The sequence below is a fragment of the Trachemys scripta genome, chromosome 9 (genome assembly GCF_013100865.1).
Source record: "Trachemys scripta elegans isolate TJP31775 chromosome 9, CAS_Tse_1.0, whole genome shotgun sequence".
Classification (NCBI taxonomy): domain Eukaryota; kingdom Metazoa; phylum Chordata; order Testudines; family Emydidae; genus Trachemys; species Trachemys scripta.
The window spans coordinates 49,320,463-49,343,117 of NC_048306.1; the positions used below are offsets into that span (position 1 = coordinate 49,320,463).

Genomic DNA, 22,655 nt, shown 5'->3' on the forward strand with positions numbered 1-22,655 from the left:
AATAAATAACGAACTAGCCTTCCTTCTTCCACATGCACCCCATTTATAAAATTGTATTTGAGCAAGATCTTCCCAGAGCCTAATAAGTTACGGCCCTGGAAGTTCGTTTTAGCCTTAACTTAAATTTCCCTGCATTTCAGAACCATAGGGGAAAAAAATTAAAATCACAAAATTAATTTGCTAACAGAATATATACCAAATAAATCCGGTTACACAGTGTAACCTGAGTCTCCTTTAGACATAATATATCGCTGGGCCTTTTAGAATGTAATTGATATTTTACATGGGTGTTTTCCTTTGGAGATTATTACTATATCTGCTAAGTGTGTGTTTAAAAAATATTAAAGCATTTACAAATATCTGAGAATTAGAAATTGTCACTGTAGAGGAGCAAATATTTAGACATTAAAATAGAGCTATTTTAAATGTATTGGCATCAGTGTGGTTGGATTTTGTGGGTGAGGGACTAGAGTAACATGTTACTATCTGATATTATTACTAGGAAACCAGTTTTAGCCTCACTGTTTTTACTTCCATTTAATATATTTAATTCGACTACCTCCTGGTTCTGTTCTTCCCCTCCCTTTTTCTTCTTATGCCTGATATACCCAACGGGACTGTTTCAATCATGCTGATGATACAGGTTTCATCACCTTGCTTGGAGAGACTTTGTTCCTCTAATGATTTATTCACCATATTGAGTCTTTTCCCCTAAGGCAGTTCTTACTTCACTCATCTGTCTGTCCCAATAGCAGTCAGTCCGTGACTATGCTTTACCTCGTAGAAGAAACCCCAGAGGCAGGATCATGCATATTCATAAGATGGCTTTCAGTATTCTTCTGGAATTTCTCTACAATGGATAACCGGCATTAACCTTTGGGAATGGAGTATGTATTCTGGAATAAGGTCACTTTTATTCTGGAATAGTGTCCAGACAAGTGAGTCATCCAGCAGCTGTGGTGGTCAGTTTCCCTGTGTAGACAAGTCCTCAACAGTTAAGGCCTTGTCTACACTAAAGGGAAAAGTCGATCTAAGCTGTGCAACTTTAGTTATGTGAATAGCATAACTCAAATTGGCATCGCTTAGATCTACTTACTGGAGGGTCCACACTACACTGCCCTTACTCTTCTTGATCTGGTGGAGTACCGGAGTCGACATCTCAGCAATCGGCGGTTGATTTAGCAGATCTTCACTAGATGTGCTAAATCGACCCCTGATGGACCGATCGCCGCAGCATCAATCCCGGCTGTAGAGGAGACAAGCCCAGTGGGGTGAGGTAAGTCTGAAGGGACAAGTGTGGTGACAAACTTCTGCTGCTGATTATGGGTGATGGATGGTGACGGGACCAAAACCTCCATGCTGATGGGAAGGGAACAGACCTCCCAGCTACTCATTGGTTGATTAAGTGAGCTGAGGGAGAAGGGCAACTTCTGAATACTGAATATGGAGGATGGGGGCATGGTGTTAACTTCAGGTCACTTCCAATGAGACAGACAAAACCTTACAAAACTTTTAAGGAACTGCGTCTTTTTTCAGTCTGAGGATTGGGTTCAGTGCCTTTTGTCTGCTGCAAGCCCCAGCTTGATCCACTATTACTACAGAGATCAATATTTTACCATTATGATGGCAATAGTGGCAGCACATGTCAGGTACTGTTGTGAAGGACACAGTATAAAAACCTGGGAAGAATAGCATCCTCCCTCATCTAACCTAGCAGCTGGGACACTGCCTGTAGGCTTGATTTGCTTATCTGACATTTGCACATATGCCTTCACCAGAGTACTTGCAACCCCCCTCCTTCAAACAAGAATGAAAGGTATTACAATAGTAAGAACCCCATGGGAGGGAAGACCACTCATGTTTGGATTGGCATAGAACAGTGAAAGACCCTCATTAAATTACAAAGTGTAATTGGGTTGAAGCATCATTTAAAGTGGAGAATATAAAGGGCCCCCCGCCCCATGTGACCAACTGGAGCCATGTTCTCCCTCACTGCTCTCATGAAATAGGTGCCGACTTACAGTAACTCCTCACTTAAAGTCGTCCCGGTTAATGTTACGTTGTTGATCAATTAGGGAACATGCTCGTTTAAAGTTGTGTAATGCTCCCTTCTAACGTCGTTTGGCAGCTGCCTGCTTTGTCTACTGCTTGCAGGAAGAGCAGCCCGTTGCAACTAGCTGATGGGGGCTTGGAACCAGGGTGGACCGGCAGCCCCTATCAGCTCCCCACTCCCCTAAATTCCCTGTGCAGCAGCTGCCTAGCAGGCTAGCAATTGCAGCTGTCCCTCCCCCCACTGCCGTGTGCTGCTCCTACCCTATGCCTTGGAGTTGCTCCCTGAGACTCCTGCTTGCTGTACGGGGGGGTGGGAAGGAAGAGGGGGGCTAATGTCAGGGTGTCCCCCTCCCCTCTGCTCCTGCACCCCGCTTACCCCATCTTCCATAGAGCCGGGGGGACACACCAGGGCTCAGGACGGGGAGGGAGCTTGCAGCAGCTGCGGTCTCAGCAAGCTGATCTAATTAACAAGGGAGTGTACTTAAAGAGGAAATGCGCATATCTCCCTCCATTCCTGCTGCCTTGTAGAGCGAGAGAGAGTTAACCCTTGAGGCCTTGAGGGCTCAGCCAATTGATAGTTCATCATTTGACAGTAAGGGAAATATCCCGTCCTCTGACTCCTCTACTTCAACCAAGCTTCACAATCATCATCATCACTGTACCAGTATTAAATTGTTTGTTTAAAACTTATATATGTATGTGTGTGTGTGTGTGTGTGTATATATATATCTATATCTCCCCGGACATGTCCGGCTTTTTAGTTGTAAATTGCCGTCCGGGAGGATTTTTTAAATATCTAAAAACATCCGGAAAATACGGACATATGATAACCCTACCCACTGCCCCCTCTCCTCTTGGGGTGTCAGCTCACTCAGCCTGCGGATTGCAACCTGCCCCATGCTGCTGCAACCCTGCGCCCCACGGCTTGGAGTGGTGGCGTCTCTGCTGCCAGCTGCTGCTGCGGGGAACCCGCGGCTGCTTCTCCCTCCTCTGAGCATCCCCTGCAGCTCTGGTAGAGTCTCAGTCCCCCCCCCCCCCATTCTGGCCGTGCAAGGAGCCCCCCCCTCCCAGCGGTCCGTGCAGCCGGGGCTGCCTCCCCCCCCCGACAGAGCCGCTGCCCGGGTGCGGGTCCCGGCGCAGGGGAAAGTTTCTCAGCACGCGGCGGTGGCGGGTCCCAGGAGCCCAAGCTCCCCCACCCGGGAAGGGCCCGCACTGCAGCACCTCCCGCAGCCTGAGCTGCCGCAGCTTCGTCAAGTCAGGCTGGGAGGGGGGTGGAGGCTCCCCTGAGGGAGGTGAAGGGTGGAGGACTCTGAGGTGGGGGGGATTCTGAGGGTAGGGGGCTATGGGAGGGAGTGGCGGGCTCTGAGGCAGGGGCTGTGAAGAGTGGGGGCTGTGGAGGGGGTGGGTTATGGGAGGGGGTGGGAAAATGAAGGGTAGGGGTTATGGAGGGAGGTGAAGGGGAGGACTGAGGTGGGGGTGCTGTGGGAGGTGATGGGGGCTGTGGAGAGTGGGGGTGCTGCAGACGGCAGGCTCTCAGGAGAGGGGGTACTGAGACAGGAGAAGGCTGAGGATGGGCCCTGTGGAGAGCGGGTGGCTCTGGGATGAGGCCTGGGGGGTCCGGCGGGCGGGTGGAAGGCGGCTCTGGGGTGAGGCCTGGGGGGTCCGGCAGGCGGGCAGGAGGCGGCTCTGGGGTAGGGTTACCATATGTCCGGATTTTCCCGGACATGTCTGGGTTTTTGGTCCTCAATCCCCGTCCAGGAGGAATTTCCAAAAAGCTGGATATGTACAGGAAAATAGGGAGGCATGGTAAGGGGACCGCCTCCTCCCTGGGCTCCAACTTCCCCGGCTCCCGCCGCTCTCCACCACAGCGGGGTCAAAGCAACTTCCCCAGCGCAGCAGCAGCCGGGGGGTGGGAGGGAGGAGGGGGAATGCCGGGTGCTCAGGGGAGGGGGTGGAGTTGCGGTGGGGACTTTGGGGAAGGGGCGGAGTTGGGGCGGGACCAGGGGCGGAGTTGGGGCGGGGCCAGGGCCCTGTGGAGTGTCCTCTTTTTGCAGTATTGAAATATGGTAACCCTTTTTATTTTTTATATAAAATATATAAAGTCTTTTGTCTGGTGAAAAAAATTTCCCTGGAACCTAATCCTCTCATTTACATTAATTCTTATGGGGAAATTGGATTAGCTAAAAATCGTTTAGCTTAACATTGTAGTTATGTTCCCGAAAAATGCGACTTTAAGTGAGGAGTTATTCTACCTAGTTGCCAAGGGATGCTCCACCCCAGGTCCTCCCCCGCTCCACCCCTTCCTCCAAGCTCCTTACCCACCTCTTCCTGCCCCTGCTCCTCTCCCCCTCCCCCAGTGCCTCCTGCATGGGTGGAACAGCTGGGAGGGAGGGGAAGGAGCTGATTGGCAGGGGCTGCTGGCATGTTGTAGGGGGAGGCGCTGACCTGTCTTACTGTTTTGTTTTTTTTCCCCTGTGGGTATGGATTTGGTGCATCTATCCATCCGCCAACTCTGTACCCACAGGAAATTTTTATATTTATTTTTTTTAATATATATAATGTGTTTTGAGCAACTCGTGTTAGGGGAGCTGTGGATCAGGAACCCCATGACACAATACACAGCAACTTGCTTTCCTTTGATCACCCTCTGTTCAGGAAACATGATTACATTATTCTAATGGCTTTTACAAGAACGTTTCATCTTCCATCTGTTTGAAAGTAAAATCAGTCTGTACATGTATTTTAGAGCACTTTAAAATATAACTCTTAAACCAGAAAATTTGATCTCCAAACATAACTTCCAAAAGAAGTCCCTGCAGAATGCAGGCAAAGAACAAGGAACATGCATAAGACACTTAAAAACTGCCAAGGGTAGAGCTTGAACTCATGCCACCTGGTTGTAGCTCGGGTTCAGTGACCACATGTCATCTTGAGCCACCCAGTTACTGTGATGACAGATTGCCTGGAAAACAATTTGCTGCATATGCACATTTCTGCCTTTTAGACACGTCAGCATGGCATGCCCTGACCTCGAATTACAAATGTTACTCTTAATAACGTCTTCAGTAAAATTCTCTCCCACTCAGAGGAATAGTGAGTGCCCTGCCTTAGCTGAGGTAAATCCTGAGCGATTGAGATCAGTTTGTGGGCGATCAGAGCCTTCGTTTAAGGTGTGTACAAAACAAATTAGAAGAACAAAGTGATTTTTATAAAATGCCGTGTTTTTCAAGAGGTGTGTAACTTGAGATCCCAGATTTGGAACGCTAACCCTACCCCTCACCTCCACGAGGGACTGCAAATTTCAAGACAATCCTCAGTGTGAGGATGTAGAGCATGTAGAATTAATTCTTTTAAAAAGTAATTGACTCTCAACCTTAATTTCAACACTCCGCTATAATTATAGCGCCTCTAGTGTGGTGCAGTCCTGTCAAAATAAGTATATTTGATGTGTTCACTCAGCTTTGGTGTTCTACTTGTTGCTTTTTTAAGTGATCGTCCTTGGAATAAGTCAGAACAAGCACATACCGTGTCATGTTTTCATGCGAGCCAGAAACTGCAGAAGTTCTTTGCCATATCACTTAGCTCTGTATATAGTGTTAAAATCTTGCAATAGGAAAATAAGCATTCTACACTTTGGCTCCAGACATTTGGTCATGCTAATGTATATTGTGCATATTTGCTGGCTTTCTTGTGGGGAATATTTATTAGTGACTGAGCTAAGATTCCTTCAGTGTAATTTGGGGCATTTTTAGTGTGGGTTTTTTTATATATTTTATAATCCGGGGTTGTGGTTTTCTCCAGGATTTTACATTTCTGCTTGTTTGCTCCCCATTAGCACCACCTTGAAAGATCCCATATTTTAACCTCCATCTGAGCAGTGCTGTGTACATGTCTTGCTCTCAAGCCTTTCAACCATGAGGGTAATTGGAAAATGGCCTGAGGTGTGCTGTGCTCCCTCCTCTCCAGAGGCTCAGAACACTACTAATTCTGCAACACTCTAAGCTACTGTTAGCGCTGAGAATAAGGGGCCATATCTTAAACTGATTTGTGGTTTGAAACACAGGAATCACACTGTACTAAAGAGAGTCCCTTTTAAATACAGAACTGTAATGCAGATATAATCAGAGGTTCAGAAATAGTGTAGCCTCACAGTGGCCTTGTTAATGGAGCCTCAAGTACCTGCTGCCAAAGTGTGACTCATTGATCCAGCCTCTTGGCTCAGTTCTGCTGCCTGCATTTGTTTAATGTGTTTCTGTGGTCTGTTATTTCTGTGGGTGGAGCAATGGTTCTTAATGTTTGCCCAGTGTACTAATAAGATGTGTATTTGATTGAAAGAAGAAGGGTTTATTTGTGTAGCACATGCCTGGGGATTTAAACACGAAGTTATGTCCTCTAGAAGCCATCAAATGCTTCAGACCAAGAGTGTTTCTAAGGAACATAAGTCATTTTCTGTTTCCACACAATTAGCAGCAAAAGGTTGGGCAAGGAGTGATGCTCTAATGCTTTCATATAAAGAGAAAATCAGGTTTTTCTAAACCTTTAGTTGAAGTAATTTTCTTTATAAGAGCATTTGACAATCCATTTACATTTTGGCTTCCAGACCTGTGCAGCCATATTAAAGATATCCTGTTTATAACAGCAATGTCTTTCCAATGTATTGTGTAGCTCTAGGCAGGCCACATGGCTTTTCAGTTCTAAGTATAGTCTTTAATTCCCTTTCCTTTCCTTTCCTTTCCTTTCCTGTTAGTGTGAGGGTCTGTACGGTTAGAAATACAGTAAAAGCTGGTAATTACAAACAAATCCTCAGATGGCTCCATGTTTGAATGAATACCCAACTGTGAAACCCCAGTGGATAAAGTCTTATTTTTATTAACTGTTGTCTGGACCACTTTGCTCAACTGTAGCATGTGCTGTTCCCCATATTTCTGCATCTCCGTAGACACATCACGGTTAAAATTGAGATGGTGCTACTTGAGTTGCTTATAACTTAACTTTTTTTTTTATTTATTTCCTGGACTGAAATTTGATGATGATCCTTAGTCTTGAGGTGATTTTAAAACAAAATAAACAAACATTGCAGCTCAAATTATATTTATTTTAAAATTTCTTTAAAATTTATAGCGTCCCCTTCACTGAGAAGCTTATTTTGTTTGGAAACTTGTAAAGCAATAATTAAGTCAGACAGAAATAGGTATTTAAAAATGGGTGCTGTGCATGCACTGTACTTCATTTATTATAATAAGCACAATGTGGCATTATTACTAGATTTTTGCACACTAGAATAAATTCAGCTGTTTATCAGTAAGTGGACCTAGTGTCAGAATCTGCAGTTGTTTCCAAAATCACACATTGAACATATCTGATGGTAGGTCAGGCTCCCCCATGCCCTGCTACCCAGTCCCCTCTCTGCAAAGAGATCTTGAAAGCCTCACCCACCCTCATTTCTCCCTACATTAGGGAGTGACCACTAAAGGACACGAACTCTTCCTGGGAGGAAGTGGGGGGTAGTGGAAGCAGCAGTCCGTATACCTGTCAGTGCTTCTGGCTTACCTGTGGTGTCACCATCTTAATTGTGGGTACATTTTTGTTTAAAGGAGACCTGATAGTTTGTGGAGGAGATGGTATAAAAATGGACCTTGAGCAGAGTATGGGCAGCTTAAAAAAAAGGGGGGGGGGATAACAAGGGAACTGATTTGTATTTAGTATTTTAATTTAAAAATATAAACAAAAAGGGTAGAGGCAAAGATTTTTGTTAAAAGCCTGAAATTAGACAGCAATGGAAATAACCTAATAGTTTGTTTAAGAACATAGCTAATTAAAATGTAATTGAATCTGATTACGGCTATACACATAGTTCATCGAACTGCATGATCTTATACCTATTAATCTTTCTGATTCATCACCCTTTCCTGTAGCTTGTTAAACCCACTTTTGCATCTTGTCTTAAATTAGATACTCTTTGAGGCTGGAGAGACTTATGTTTTTGTATAGCACCTGTCACAGTGGGGTCCTGATTCTGATTCAGGTTTTGAGTGCTACTACAATATAAATAACAACTTTCAATGCAATGAATTAGCAATTCTTACATTGAAACTTAAACTAAAATTAAAATGTTGCAGGACAGTCTGCTCCATGCATTTATGAAATGTTCATGTCCAAATTTCAGAATAAATATAAAGGATATATTACTGCTCAAAGATTATCATTGTATTAAACAGGGACAATAGGGATCTTCTATCTTGTGACTGAACCTTCTCTGAATTTAAGTGGATGGTTTTCAATGTCATCTTTTAGGAAGCAAGAAAAAGGAAAAGGAAAGGCCAGAAATTTCTCCTCCATCAGACTTTGAACACACCATCCATGTTGGCTTTGATGCGGTTACTGGAGAATTCACTGTAAGTATACCTGTCCTAGAACTGTTCAGAAAGCCATAAGGTTCCTTGCTGAAGTGAGGAGAATTTGTCACTTAAGAATAAGGTGTAAGTTAATCTGTTCCTCTCCATCACAAGTCATTTACAATGCCTACCACACCGAGACCTTGGTTGGCCTCATAGGTGTTACTGCAATATAAATGTTTAATATTAGTCACTGGAATCCTGATGCTTTACTTTATACCACATGGGAGAACCCTTTAGTGAGAATTCCTATTAGCCTGTAGAAAAATGAAGTAGCCCCTTTGGTTAGTTCACTTCCATTTACAATAGATATGTACATAGAAAATCAGACTGAGTGATGAATGGGGAATTTAATGTACCTCATCAGGAGAGGGTGTATGTAGGGACAGGGGCTGCAAGGTACACAACTTCTTCCTACAATGCCCCAGTAGGCCAGAAGACCTGATAGAGCTATTGAATGTTTGTGCTAGCTTAGCTGAAGGCTTGGTTTATATTGTCACCTACACGTGTTCAACTCAGTGACTGAAACCCCCACCACATCTGAGTCACTTAGAGTCACAGATTAATGCTTACATGTGGAAAGAAAATCCATTCTGATTTTTTTTTAAATGACTTAAAAATATTAAGTATTAAGGTTGTTTTCTGTTTCAGGGAATGCCAGAGCAATGGGCTCGATTGCTACAGACCTCAAATATCACCAAGCTAGAGCAGAAGAAAAACCCTCAGGCTGTACTAGATGTGCTGAAATTCTATGACTCCAAAGACACTGCAAAACAGAAGTACCTGAGCTTCTCCGCTCCAGGTGAGAGACGAGTACATACGAGACATTCAGAGGAAGAGTTTGGTTCTTACAATCCAGTCTGCTCTTCCCTGTACATCATTACTTAGAATTGGGAAGGTAGGCCCATGCCAAAGGCTCAAACTAGTATCTAATGAGTAAGGGACACTCATAAATAAAGGTTCCACTAAAGTTGCACTCTTTGTCCAGTCAATTTCCTGTTTCAGGTGGGTAAGAGAACAAATGGAACAGGATAATTCAAAATGGCAGTACCAGTCAGCTAAAATCAATTAATTAATGACCTGTCTTTATGAAGCTAGAACTATAAGACTATGATTAACTGGTTAAGTTCACTCCCATTATCTCTAGTCAGAACATGCTTTTGGACAATTACTGTGCAGTAACTTGCATTGGCTCAACTTTCCCAAATGATAGTTTTGGGATAGCTCAGTGGTTTGAGCATAGGCCAACTAAACCCAGGGTTGTGAGTTCAATCCTTGGGGGGGGTGCATTTAGGGATCTGGGGCAAAAATCTGTCTGGGGATTGGTCCTGCTTTGAGCAGGAGGCTGGACTAGATGACCTCCTGAGGTCCCTTCCAACCCTGATATTCTATGATTCTATGATAGGACCAAAGGTTCAGTGTAATTTGTCTACAACTTGCATTAGAAGTGATAAGTGTGTGTGGGTGGCTGGGAAAAACGTTTGATTGTATTTTTCCAGTGTATGTGGTTCCTTTTAGCTGTTTAAATCAAAAAGATTTCCATTGTAAAAATAGCCTGGTGATAGGGGTTTTTCACATCTTTGCCTTATCAGTTTGGTCATAATCTTCTCTTTCATATGCACATCAAAACCAGTGCACAATTTGACAAAACAGTCTCCACTCAGGTGAGATCCAGTCATGTAGCAAGTCAGGATTTGAAATATATATTGCCTGACCTGTGGGAGGAAGAAGGTTTTGTAACACCTGTCTGCATCTAGTCAGGGAAATTGATGTTTCATTCATCAACCATGAAAATTCACCTGGTTGGAAGCAGGGAAATCTCATGAACTGTCCAGGATTCCTGATGTGTTGCTCATGTTTTCTAGAAAGTCCACTTTTATTATTTATTATTCCACTAATTATTTATATTCACTTATTACTCTTCTTGCTGTTTAGAAAAAGATGGTTTCGCTTCAGGAACACCAGCAGTAAGTGTATTTATTATTGCTTGCACTGTTCCAGGCCTACTCAATTAGTGTTTTTTTTTTTTAATTAAATTAAAACTCATATTATATACTTCATAATAAATTTAGTAACATTTTATTGAATTATATTTTTTAACCAACGTTTCCCACAGGAAACAAAATGCCCAGTAGGTGGTTTAGTTTTAAGGATGTTTACGAATTGTGTGTCTGTTAAATGCTTTCCATGGATGTCTATTTCTTATTTAAAGAATGGTGAGAAATACTTAACACATGCTTCTGACAACTTAGAGTAGTAGAAGAAGTAATTTAAATATTCAGATATTTCTTTTTTAATAAAAGTATTGTTAAAATATTCCAATGAAATGTAATAAACTGAATATTGTAATAAATGTAGTGAGACTCTTATGTCTCTCAGCATACTTAATTTAGTTCTAAATTACTAAGAATTTCTGGATCCCCATTCTAAAAATGCCTTAAAACTCATATGCTGTTTACAATTTTGGGGAAAAACAACAGCTTTGCTTCTAGTTTATAAATACTTTATTTCCCCTTTATTCCATTCAATAACAAAAATATAGCCCAATGCCAAAGGTTCAGAGCCCTCAACAGCAGTAGCAGAAGATGACGATGATGAAGAGGTTCCTCCTCCGGTTATTGCCCCTCGACCAGATCATACAAAATCAGTGAGTTTTTTTTTTTTTAATTTACTCTGGTATTTTTGCTTTTTTTTAACATTACTTTCTGGTCTGTCTATTGCAGACCTCTTCCCATGGTCCCTGCCCACACCAGATTGGGGAAGATTATTCTTTGCAAAATGTCACTTTATTTATATTAATTTTATTTTAGTGGTCATGTTTTTTCCTAACTATAGCTAGCTCCCAGGTACCAGTTGGACCACGAGTATCCAAGTTAGTGCTATATTTTGGAGGGCTGCATTGAAAAAATCCCAAATTCATTTCCTCATCCTCTAAAACACCTTATAAGGAGGATCATTACAAAACTTTACCAATTGCACCTAGAAAATCCCAGATATTGTGGGTAATGTACGTTTTAAAAAAACTTAAACTCACATACACCTCTACCCCGATATAACGCGGCCGTGGGGAGCCAAAAATCCCTACTGTGTTATAGCTGAAACCCCGTTATATTGGGGCAGGGACGGCAGGGCTCTGGCGGTGATTTAAAGAGCTCTGGGCTCCTGCCGCTGCGGGGAGCCTGGGTCCTTTTAAATCGCCGGTGGAGCCCCGCTGCCGCAGCCCCGGAGTAGGGGTGGCAGGGCTCCAGCGGTGATTTAAAGGCCCTGGGCTCCCCGCAGCAGCCAGAGCCCCGGGCCCTTTAAAGCGCCGCCGGAGCCCCACTGCTACCGCGCTATACGCTAACCTGTGTTATATCAGGTCGTGTTATAGCGGGGTAGAGGTGTACTGTGTGCTTGATTTTTTTTTTTTTTTTCTCCTATTCAACATTATCCCATCATAAAAAACCCTCTGCATTGTAGTTGTCCGGGAATTTATTCCACCAACAAGAATATTATTAGTACTAAATTTTACATGTGAGAACTTAACACTTAAGTTCTTAGTTAAGCTTTAGCACCATCTTTAACTCCCCCACCCCAACCTCCCTCCAGAGACCCTCCCTATGCTCCTATAAAGGCCAAATATCATCTTCTCTTCCACTGTTGCCTTGTTTTGTCTGAAGGGTAGGTATGGAATGTATACAATGTTCACAGAATATTGCTTTAAGGAATAGGCCACGTGACATTTAAATAAGGATATAGGTGGAACATTACATGTCTAAAGATCTGTAAATATTGCCACATTAGCAAGTATAACTGTCAATTTATGCAGTTTTTCAAATGATGAACAGTTAGGTAGTTTAGGGGAGACCCATGTACAAATCTGAACTATCTTCTGCTCCCCAAAACCAAAAGATTGGGTTGTGCAAAGGTATCTACTGCATCTTCATTTTTCTATAGCTCACTACTTCACAAAATCTCCTTTCAGATTTGTCCCATAGTTAAATAAAGAGCAGTTTCCATCCTCTTTGATGATGGGTGGGCATCATGTAATGTGAAGAGAGACTGAAGAAATAAGAGAAAATGTACAAAGGATGAAATGGCAGTCAAACCCTAGCCTCTATTCCAGCATATGGTGTAATAAGGACATCCTATTAGAGAACAAATGAGTAGAAAGCCTTCCCTCCACCCCGCAAAAAAAGTGGAGGTTAGACTAATGTGCTTCGTAATGTCTGTATTTCCAACTAAGCTTTCAAATTAGCAGTTTATGGAGGTGAGTACCACACTATGTAGTTCACGCTTCTGCAGTGTTTGAAGAGATTTCCACCTAGTCTGGCAGAGCAAAGCAATGATGTACTAAAATACACTGTAGAACAGTTTTTGCAATGAGTCCCAGCTGTAGAAACAATAGAAGCCAGAGGCATCAGGGATCTCTTTCCAGAGTAAATCGACCCCTAGCCATCTGCGCTGTCCAGCAAGTCTACAGGTCAGTCTTTCAGAATCAAGTAGTGTTGCAGTCACGTTGGCTAGTATTCAAAAGCAGCAATTCTCAGAACAAGTAGCTCCTGGTTTCAAAAGTTTTAAGTGAAACAATGGTAGTGGTCAGATAAGAATTTATGGCAGTTTTGAACCTGAAAGTCAGTGGTTGCAAAGAGAACTCTGAGCTCTAATAGTGAATGTTCTTTCTTTCCCCACAGATTTACACACGGTCTGTAATTGACCCTATCCCTGCACCAGCTGGTGACACTTGTGATAGTGCTGCCAAGTCAGCTGACAAGCAGAAAAAGAAGACCAAAATGTCAGATGAAGACATCATGGAAAAGCTACGTGAGTTGTATTTTTTTTAAAATACAAATTCCAGTATTGATGCTAGTTATCAGTAATTCTCTTATTTATATGGGAGGGCTCTGTGCAGACCTCATCAGCACATTGCTTTGAACTAATAATACCTATTGGAGTCTTTACAGAAAAGACTGCAGGTATCAAATCAGCATGATGTATGAACTGAGGCCATTATAAAACAATCTGTACAGATGCTTGGTTGTAGTTTCCGTTAACCAGAAAATGGAGACAAATGATTAAGTCTTTTGACTAAGCCATCATCCCCATTTTTCATATAAGAGTGATGTAATCCAAAGACTTGGTTATTTTCTGTCATCTGCTAGGTGGGAGGAACTGTATTCAGGCATCTGGACTGTTTTTGAAGAATGGAAATTAACAAGTAAACAAAATTTCCCTGTTTGGCCCTAAAACAGCTTCAATGTCGCACTTGTGGCATGGTGATCAGCTTCTACGGAGCTGTTCCTTTTAGTGCAGAATACAGTGGATTTTTGCTGTTACTAATTCCATAACCTTCATAGATGCACTCATTCACCAAACCAATGCCATTGTCTAGCACAAAGGAGGCAATGACTTAGTTTAAAATAGGCAGTACAATTACTGGATTTATTACTGATTCATCCCACAAAGGTGTTACAAGTCACAAACATCATACAGAAGAATATCATTTAATTGAAGTGCAGTTCAGTATAAAAAGTTATTTTTATGACCATAAGAATAAAAAGAAAAAAGTACACATTGTACTCTAATAAAAAGTGAAGAATGCTCTCTTAAATCACTGGTTGGTTTTATGTTTTGTGTGGATTTTTTTTTTTTTTTTTTTTAGGGACTATTGTGAGCATAGGAGATCCCAAGAAAAAATACACCAGATATGAAAAAATTGGGCAGGGGTGAGTATTTGTAGAGCTGTCCAAAATTTTTCAGTGAATGAACCATGATTAAAGGTGTGATGTAGTTTTGTCATTTAGCCACTGTTTATTAAAGCAGACATGTCAGTGTATAAGCAGTAATAATCAGATGCAGGAGACTTCAGACAGTGGTGGAAGTTTTGAATCTGTTCCTTTATGGGACTGTGCTTGTGCATTAATGTCTCTTTGGAAACAAACCACTTTCTGGTGAGATTGGATGGGAGTGAAAATGTATTCATTTAAGTGAACTTTTGTCTTTTTTCTGCTCTTCCCCTTCATGACATAAACGTATCTGTTCTTTTAATGTTATGACTAGTGAAAAGCTAAGGGTGATAGAATGCAAGCTTTTTCTACCCCGGTCAAGGTGCTATCAATCTAGTGTAATTTGCTCTAGATATTTCCATGAATCATTTCAATGTAAAAGTTCAGTTGAAGGATGAATACTGGCAGAGCTTGCATAATTTTTTTAATATAAACATTGTTCTTACTGTGTTTGCATCCCCTCTAACAATATTTTGATATTTTGTGTGTGTGTGTAGAGGAATGAGGGGTGGAATAGAATCCCCTTTAGAATCGATTGTCTGATTTATCCGATATTTGGGAATAGCACAAGGTATAGGGATTTGCATACACTGACATGCAAGAAAAGTAGTTTTCCTCTTACTATGAAAGAGGCTGGTCCTATGATGACTAGTGTGCTCTTTCTGAGCTGGCTGGTATTTGTATTTAGTACTCCTTATTTGACTACTCCTTGAATGCCCTTCTTTCTTAACATAACAGCTGCTATACTGGGTCGGACCGTGGTCTATCTTGCCCAGTATTTTGTTGCCAGCAGTGACCCGTTCCAGAACTTCAGGGGGAGAGTACAGAACAGGGTAATTTATGGAGTGATCCACCCGTCTTCCACTCCCAGCTTCTGGTGATCAGAGGTTTAGAGTCACCCGGAGCATGGGGTTCCACTTAGCTAATAGGCATTAATAGACCTATCCTTCATGCACTTATCCAGTTCATTTTTTTTATCCAGTTACACTTTTGGCCATGGCAGTGAGTTCTACAGGTTAGATGTGCGTTGTGTGAAAAAGTATTCCCTCTTGTTTCTATGAAAGCTGCTTGCTGCCTATTGATTTCACTAGCTTTCTAAAGGGAAATCAGGTCTTGCCAATCTATTAGAATTCTTTGAGAGAGTCAACAAGTATGTGGACAAGGGTGATCCAGTCGATACAGTGTACTTGGATTTTCAGAAAGCCTTTGACAAGGTCTCTCATCAAAGACTCTTAAGGAAACTAAGTAGCTGATGAGAGGGAAGGTCCTCTCGTGGATCAGTAACTGGTTGAAAGATAGGAAACAAAGAGGTGGGAATAAGTTCGGTTTTCACAATGGAGAGAGGTGAACAGGAGGGTTCCCCAACGATCTGTCCTGGGACCTGTACTGGGTTCAGCATATTCATTAATGATCTGGAAAAGGAGATGAACAGTGAAGTGGCAAAGTTTGCGGAGGATACAAAATTATTCAAAATAGTTAAGTCCAAAGCAGACTGTGAGGAGAATTAGAGCGAATCTCTCAAAACTGGGTGACTGGGTAACAAAATGGCAGATGAAATTCATCATTGATAAGTGCAAAGTAATGCACATGGGGAAAAAACAATCCCAGCTGTACATAAACACCTCTATCCTGATATAACGCGACCTGATACAACGCGGTAAAGCAGCGCTCCGGTGGATCAAAGCAAGTTAGATATAACGCGGTTTCACCTATAACGCAGTAAGATTTTTTGGGGCTCCCGAGGACAGTGTTATATCGGGGTAGAGGTGTATACATGTGTTTACATATATGATGGGGTCTAAGCTATTACCACCCAAGAAAAAGCTCTTGGCATCACCGTGGATAGATCTCTGAAGATTTCCACGAAATGTGCAGTGTCCGTCAAAAAGAACTATTAGGAAAGCGATGGAAAATATCACAATGCCACTATATAAATCCACAGTGTGACTGACACCTTGAATGCTATATCCAGTTCTGGTCGCCCAAAAAGAAATATGGTGGAACTGGAAGAGGTTCAGAGGAGGGCAGCAGAGATGTTCAAGGATATATAACAGCTTCCTTTCAAGGAGACACTAAAAAGATTAGGGCTATTCAGCCTAGAGAAAAGATGACTAAGGAGGAATATGATAAAGGCCTATAACATCACTATGAATGATGTCGAAAAAGTGACTAGAGAAGTGTGTGCTTACCCTTTCACACAATACAAAAGCCAGGGATCATCCAATGAAATTAATAAACAGCAGGTTTTATACAAACAAAAAGAAGTACTTTTTCACACAAATGCGCCGTTCTTTACAGTTTTTAGTGTGCAAAACTTATTTAAAAAAAAAAATCTTTGATCTGTCTGCATGTATATTCTTGTTAGATTTGAAATCATACAGCTGATCACATACCTTGTATTCACAGGGCTTCAGGTACAGTTTTCACAGCTATCGACGTAGCAACAGGACAGGAGGTAAGATCTGTGTGAATATTTTCCGTTTAAATCTGCAGCTATCGGTGATGGAAGTGAATTGGATAGGTTTTTTTTTACTAGTGGCTCCCATCTCTGGCATTACTTCCCAGCAGAATATTTGTCATAGTCATTTGTAACAGTGCAGTCCTTGTTTTGTAGTAACCAGATGATGAATACTAAAAATAGGGTTTTGTTTTTCCAATGAAATGCAAAGGGACCAAGATGTTCAGAGTCATGGGTTTTGAAAACTATTTAATCTCTAAGTGTTGTAGGCAATATTGTCTTGAATTCTGACCAATAATTTTGCATTTAGCCTTCTACATAGCTTCATCTGTGACCATGATAGTCTTGCCCATATGGAAATTGCTTCTCGCCAAACAATTCCTTCTATTTTAATTAAACTACCTTTTCCATATCCTGTTCCCAGATTCTTCCCATTGATTACACCCATATCACCTGGCAGACGTAGTGGCATCATTGTCATTTACAAATTGTTCGTTAAGCTTTCACTATCCTATTTGCTTTGATGTTTTCCTTCGAACGTCTCTTACTCCATTGGTTCCCTACAACTAAAATTCACAATTGTCGGCTTCTTTCTAAAGTCATCTTTTCTTCAATTGCTTTACCCATCAGCTCGCTCAGTCTCTCCTGCCACCACCTCCTCTGGCACCTGAATGTTCATTTTGCTAATAGCTGAAATGTTCTCACCTATAGTTTTGCCTCTCACCTTTATAGCTGTTGGCTTCTTCCTCTTTTCTACTTCTTCTGCCTAAGAGTAACCACACCCTGGATTAATGAGTAATTTTCCCCTGTACTTTCCTTTACCTGTCACACACTAAGTACTTTATGTGCTTGTCCATCTATAACAAAATCCCATACCTGGATTCCGTTTTTCTAGCCTTTCTTTACTTCCTGTTAGAAAAAACTAACTCGCTGTACATCTTTCAACCAATCTACCCTATAAAAACACTTTCCATTGCCTATCTCTCCAGAACCCATGGTACAATAATAGCTCAAATCCTTAAAACCTCCCCCACCCCAAAAACCTAAAATTCTGGTGCACCAAAATATGCAGTATTATCATGTTTTATTGTGAATATTACATAGCCCCTTTCCCAGGTTTCCTTCTGATCTTTAGTGATACTATTGCTATTCTGTAATCTCCGGAGTCATTCTAACACTGCCAATTCAGTCCTTAACACACTTGACATCTCTTCTACTCTCAACAGAGCTTACTATTTCTTCCACTCCAGAATTGCATCTGTCTGTGGCAGTATCACATTGTCAGCTTTTCCCTGTCCCTTCCAATAACACTACTGATCTTCTGTGTAGTTCCCACGAAATCTCCGGTGTCTGACCTCATTGATCCAATACTTGATCACTTCCAATCTCTTTCCTTCTGCTAGCAGTGAAACCATCTTTTACATGGCTTCCTCATTACTCCTTTTACCTCACTGCAGCATTTAGACAATATGCACCTGCCATCTCTAAAAGCTATTTTAGTTCTGGAGGTGATGACAGACCATTCCTTCTCCAGTTGTCTTAATTATAAGACATCTACTTCCAACTCATAGATGGACATGGTTCTTCTTGGCAAGAAGAATACCGTAGTTATTAATGGTCAAACTCGTTCCTCTCAATTTCTCAACCTTGATTTTCTTTTCAGACTTTATGGCTGTAATTTTGAAGTTGTCACCCCACCAAGCTCCTCTTTGTTCATTGTCTTGCTATGCTGTAAAAGTTCCCATCTCACCTGTTTAACAGCATGTCTGCTTTTCTTTCATCACTCACTTTATTGAATCACTCTTTCGGGCATTGTCTTGTCACACCTTCATATTTGCAGCTCCTTTTGCCTTGCAAATGCACTTTTATCCAAATGCTATTCTGTTTAGAACAAAACATACAGAAACAATCCTTGTCCTGAAAACCTTGCACTGGCTATCACTTGTATCCACTACAAAATCACTCATCTTCAAGCCTGTTAATAGCTTCTCTTGACTCTGATTTCATTTCTGTCCCCCAAACCCTTCCTCCACTTCTCTCTATTCTGATCTGCACTGTGTTGGCAGTGACTCTTTTGCTGGCATTGCATTTCCTCGACTATGACGGGATGAAGTTAAGAGTGGTGTAAGTTGCACATTAGTAATTTGGGATAACTGGCGATGGAAGAGGAATTAACAGCAGGAAATGCAATTAACCGGACGATGTAGGAAGGTGTAAGATAAAGCAGATCTCCTGTGCCCGTCACATCACTTCATAGTTCCTGTTCTTCTCCTGCCATAACCCTATCCTTTGCTTCCCCTCATGCTGCAAGCTACTCCTGCCTGAACCAACACTGACTTTCTGATGTGCAATTTAGATCACCATTTGTGTCACTTCTGAATTTGGCTCACTGTCTGGAGCAGTCATTCTGCCACTTTATTGACTTGCTAGCCTTTTTTATAAAATACAGCTCCAGTCCCACCTTGTACATAGCCTACAGCCAGCAAGCTGTTGGACAGTTTGACAGAGCATCCCTTGTTATTACTAACCCACATGCCTTGTCTACTCCTCTGTTCTAATCATTCAACTATCTTTTACTGTAATATTATAAATGTTGTTTAGTGTTGCAGCGGGTTGGCACTCAGGTTTGTAGGACTAACACTTCATCTTGTGTTTTACTCTTTCCCCTCGTTTTCAGGTTGCTATCAAACAGATAAACCTGCAGAAGCAGCCCAAGAAGGAGTTGATTATTAATGAGATCCTGGTAATGAAAGAGTTAAAGAATCCCAACATAGTCAACTTCCTAGACAGGTAAATGCAGACAATCAAACAGTTAAGCTTCCTTCTCCCAGGAGTCAGGATTCTAACCTGACATCTTCTATGATTCTATGATCACTGTGGGTATGTTTCCACTGCAGCTCAAAGCATGATTCCCAGCTCAGGTAGACAGACATGTTAGCTTTGCTTGAGCTAGCACTCTAAAAACCACTAAAAATAGCCATGTGGCGAGTAGCATGGGCAACAGGTTGAGCTAGTGCCTTAAATACAAACCCACCTGGCCCCCCCTGTGCACATACTCAGGTGGTACAATGAGTATTTGGGTTAAGAGATTGCCAGGCAAAAGCCAGGTGTGTTGCAGAGCATAGGGCTGGTGATTCAGTAGGTAGCATTCTTTTCTGATTCGGTACCAAACCAATATCCCAAACTGGGGTTGGGGAGCACTGTGCTGCTGGAGGTGCTGTTTTAGATGAGATGCAAAACTGTTATCCTGACTTTTTAGTCAGAAGATCTTTTGGCATTTTGGTAAGAGAAGCTTGGCCCCAGCTTTTAAATCCAGTCTGTCTACCTAAAAATGTTTTTTTCCTAATTGATCTAAAACTCATAAAAATGTAGGGCTGGAAGGGACCTTAAGAGGTTATGTAGTCTATCTCCCTGAACTGAGGCAGGACCAAATACACGATACCTAGCAGGTGTTTGTCTAAACTATTCTTTAAAATCTCCAATTATGGGAGTTACACAACCTCCCTTGGTAACCTATTCCAATACTTAACTATCCTTATAGTTAAAAAGCTTTTCTGATATCTAACCTAAATCTTCCTGTCTCCAGGTTAAACCCATTGCTTCTTGTCCTACCTTCATTGGACATGGAGAACAGTTGATCACTGTCCTCTTCATAGCGGCCCTTAACATATTTGAAGCTTGTTATCAGGTTTTCCCCTCAGTCTTGTTTTCTCAAGACTAAACATGCCCCGTTTTTTAACCTTTCCTCATAAGTCAGATTTTCTAAATCTCTCACCCCTTTTGTTGCTCTTATCTGGATTCTCTCCACTTTTCCACAATGTGTCCTGAAGAGTGGCACCCAAAACTGGACGTAGAACTCCAGCTTAGGCCTCACCAGTGCCAAGTAGAGGGGGACAATTACCTCCTGTATCTTACTGTTAAATATATTAAGTTTCCCCTTTTCGCAGCTGCGTCAATTTGTGATCCAAAATCCTTTCCTGCAGTACTATTGCCTAGCCAGTTATTTCCCATTTTGTATGAATGCATTTGACTTTTCCTTTCTAATTGTGGTACTTTGCACCTGTCCTTATTGAATTTCATCTTGTTGATTACAGATCAGTTTGTCATGATCATTTTGAATTCTAATCCTGTCCTCCAAAGTGCTGGCAACCTCTCACAGAGTGGTGTCATCTGCAAACTTTATAGCATAGTCTCCACTCCATTATCCAAGCCATTAATGAAAATATTGAATAGTATTGGACCCAGGACAGACTCCTGTAGGACACCATGAGATAAGACCTCCCAATTTGATAGTGAACCATTGATAATGACTGAGTACAGTTTTTCAGTCACCACCCACCTTAGTAATTTCATAGACCACATTTCTCTAGTTTGCTTATGTGAATATCATGTGGGACTGCCAAAAAGCTAAATAAGATAAATCATGTCTACTGCTTCCCCCCATCCACTAGGCCAGTACCCCGTCAAAGGAGGAAATTAGGTTGGTTTGGCATGATTTGTTCTTTACAAATCCATGCTGGCTATTCCTTAACATCCTATTATCCTCTAGGTGCTTACGAACTGATAGTTTAATAATTTGTTTCAATATCTTTCCAGATATTGAAGTTAGTCTGACTGGTCTATAATTCCCCAGGTCCTCATTGTTCCCCTTTTTAAAGACCGGTGCTATGTTTGCCCTTCTCCAGTCCTCTGGGACCTCACCTTTCCTCCATGATTTCATTTGATTGCTAATGGGTCCATGATTGCTTCAGCTACTTCCTTAAATACCCTAGGGTAAATTTTGTAAGGCCTGTTGTGAAATATTCTCTTGAACAGTTGCTGCAATACACTGTCAGTCATTTATCAGTTCTGATTCTCCACTCCTGGCAAACGAGCTTATTTCTGTATTTTCTGCCTTCAGTTTTCTTGTAGGCGATGAATTGTTTGTTGTGATGGAGTACCTTGCTGGAGGGTCACTCACTGATGTGGTCACAGAAACTTGCATGGATGAGGCACAGATTGCTGCTGTTTGCAGAGAGGTGGGTGTTACGTTTCTGTGGCTAGGGGGTGAGAGTGCAATCTTTCCTCCCCCATTTTTTGAGATACATTTATATTACTGGCCAGCCACTGCAACAATTGATTTGATGTCCAGGCTTCATTTAACATCTTCACTAATAAACTGAAAGAGAAATTAAGCAGCATTCTAACTAATTTCGAAGAGGATATTTAATTGGAGAGCATTTTACTGTCTCTAGTGATTACTGGGAAATAATATGAAGATGAGATGTGCAGAAAAATAGCAAAATGAGTAACAAAAAAATGCAACCTAAAAGATCTGGAGGGAAAAAATCCAAAGCAGTGGGAGGGGAACCAGTGATGGATAGAGCTGGCTAAAGGTGACAGCAGAAAGCAAATGAGACATGAGTTTGCAATGCAACATGACAATAAAAGCTGATGGAGTCTTGGGCTGGTATATAGATACCTCAAATCATGGAGCAGTGGGGTAGGAGTGTCCCTTTCTATTTGGCACCTGGAATATTATGTTCATTCTGGTTACAATGTTACTAGAAAGATACTGACAGGCTGGATGGAGTTCAGAGAAGCGCAGCAAAAAAATTTCAGGTGGCTGGAGTGATTCACTTTCAAAGAAAGATTTGAAGACAAACCTACAGATATTTAGCAGGTGTAAACAATAACAGGGAAATCTGTAGTTGTATGAGTGTATATAGCTAAGAGTAATGAGAGTGAAAAAGTGGGATGAATATGTAGAAAACCTGAGCTCTGTTACCCCGTGGAATATTCTCCAAATGTAAGGGGTGGAATAGCTATCACCGAGAAGGCTTAAGAATAGACTGGGTAAAACAGGATACTGGAGTCACAACCCTAGTGGATCACAACCCTATATTTGCATGGCAATGGGCTGGATGGTTGAGTGTTTTTCCCTCTCTCTAACTAGTTTTGTGGTCTTCAGGCATTAAATTATGGAATGGCCTTCTTTCTCTGTTT

At 41.7% G+C, this 22,655-nt stretch overlaps 1 protein-coding gene across 6 annotated transcripts in view; it reads left to right on the plus strand.

Moving 5' to 3' along the window:
- Window positions 1–22,655, plus strand: part of PAK2 (p21 (RAC1) activated kinase 2) — an 86,651-nt gene that overhangs the window by 42,910 nt on the left and 21,086 nt on the right. For all 6 annotated transcript variants that reach the window (XM_034781595.1, XM_034781593.1, XM_034781594.1 and 3 more), the window contains 9 exons: window positions 8,347–8,447; window positions 9,099–9,249; window positions 10,383–10,414; window positions 10,990–11,094; window positions 13,121–13,250; window positions 14,089–14,152; window positions 16,619–16,667; window positions 19,348–19,460; window positions 21,571–21,688. In XM_034781595.1, coding sequence (XP_034637486.1) covers window positions 8,347–8,447; window positions 9,099–9,249; window positions 10,383–10,414; window positions 10,990–11,094; window positions 13,121–13,250; window positions 14,089–14,152; window positions 16,619–16,667; window positions 19,348–19,460; window positions 21,571–21,688 — 863 coding nt within the window. The remainder of the gene's footprint in view (window positions 1–8,346; window positions 8,448–9,098; window positions 9,250–10,382; window positions 10,415–10,989; window positions 11,095–13,120; window positions 13,251–14,088; window positions 14,153–16,618; window positions 16,668–19,347; window positions 19,461–21,570; window positions 21,689–22,655) is intronic.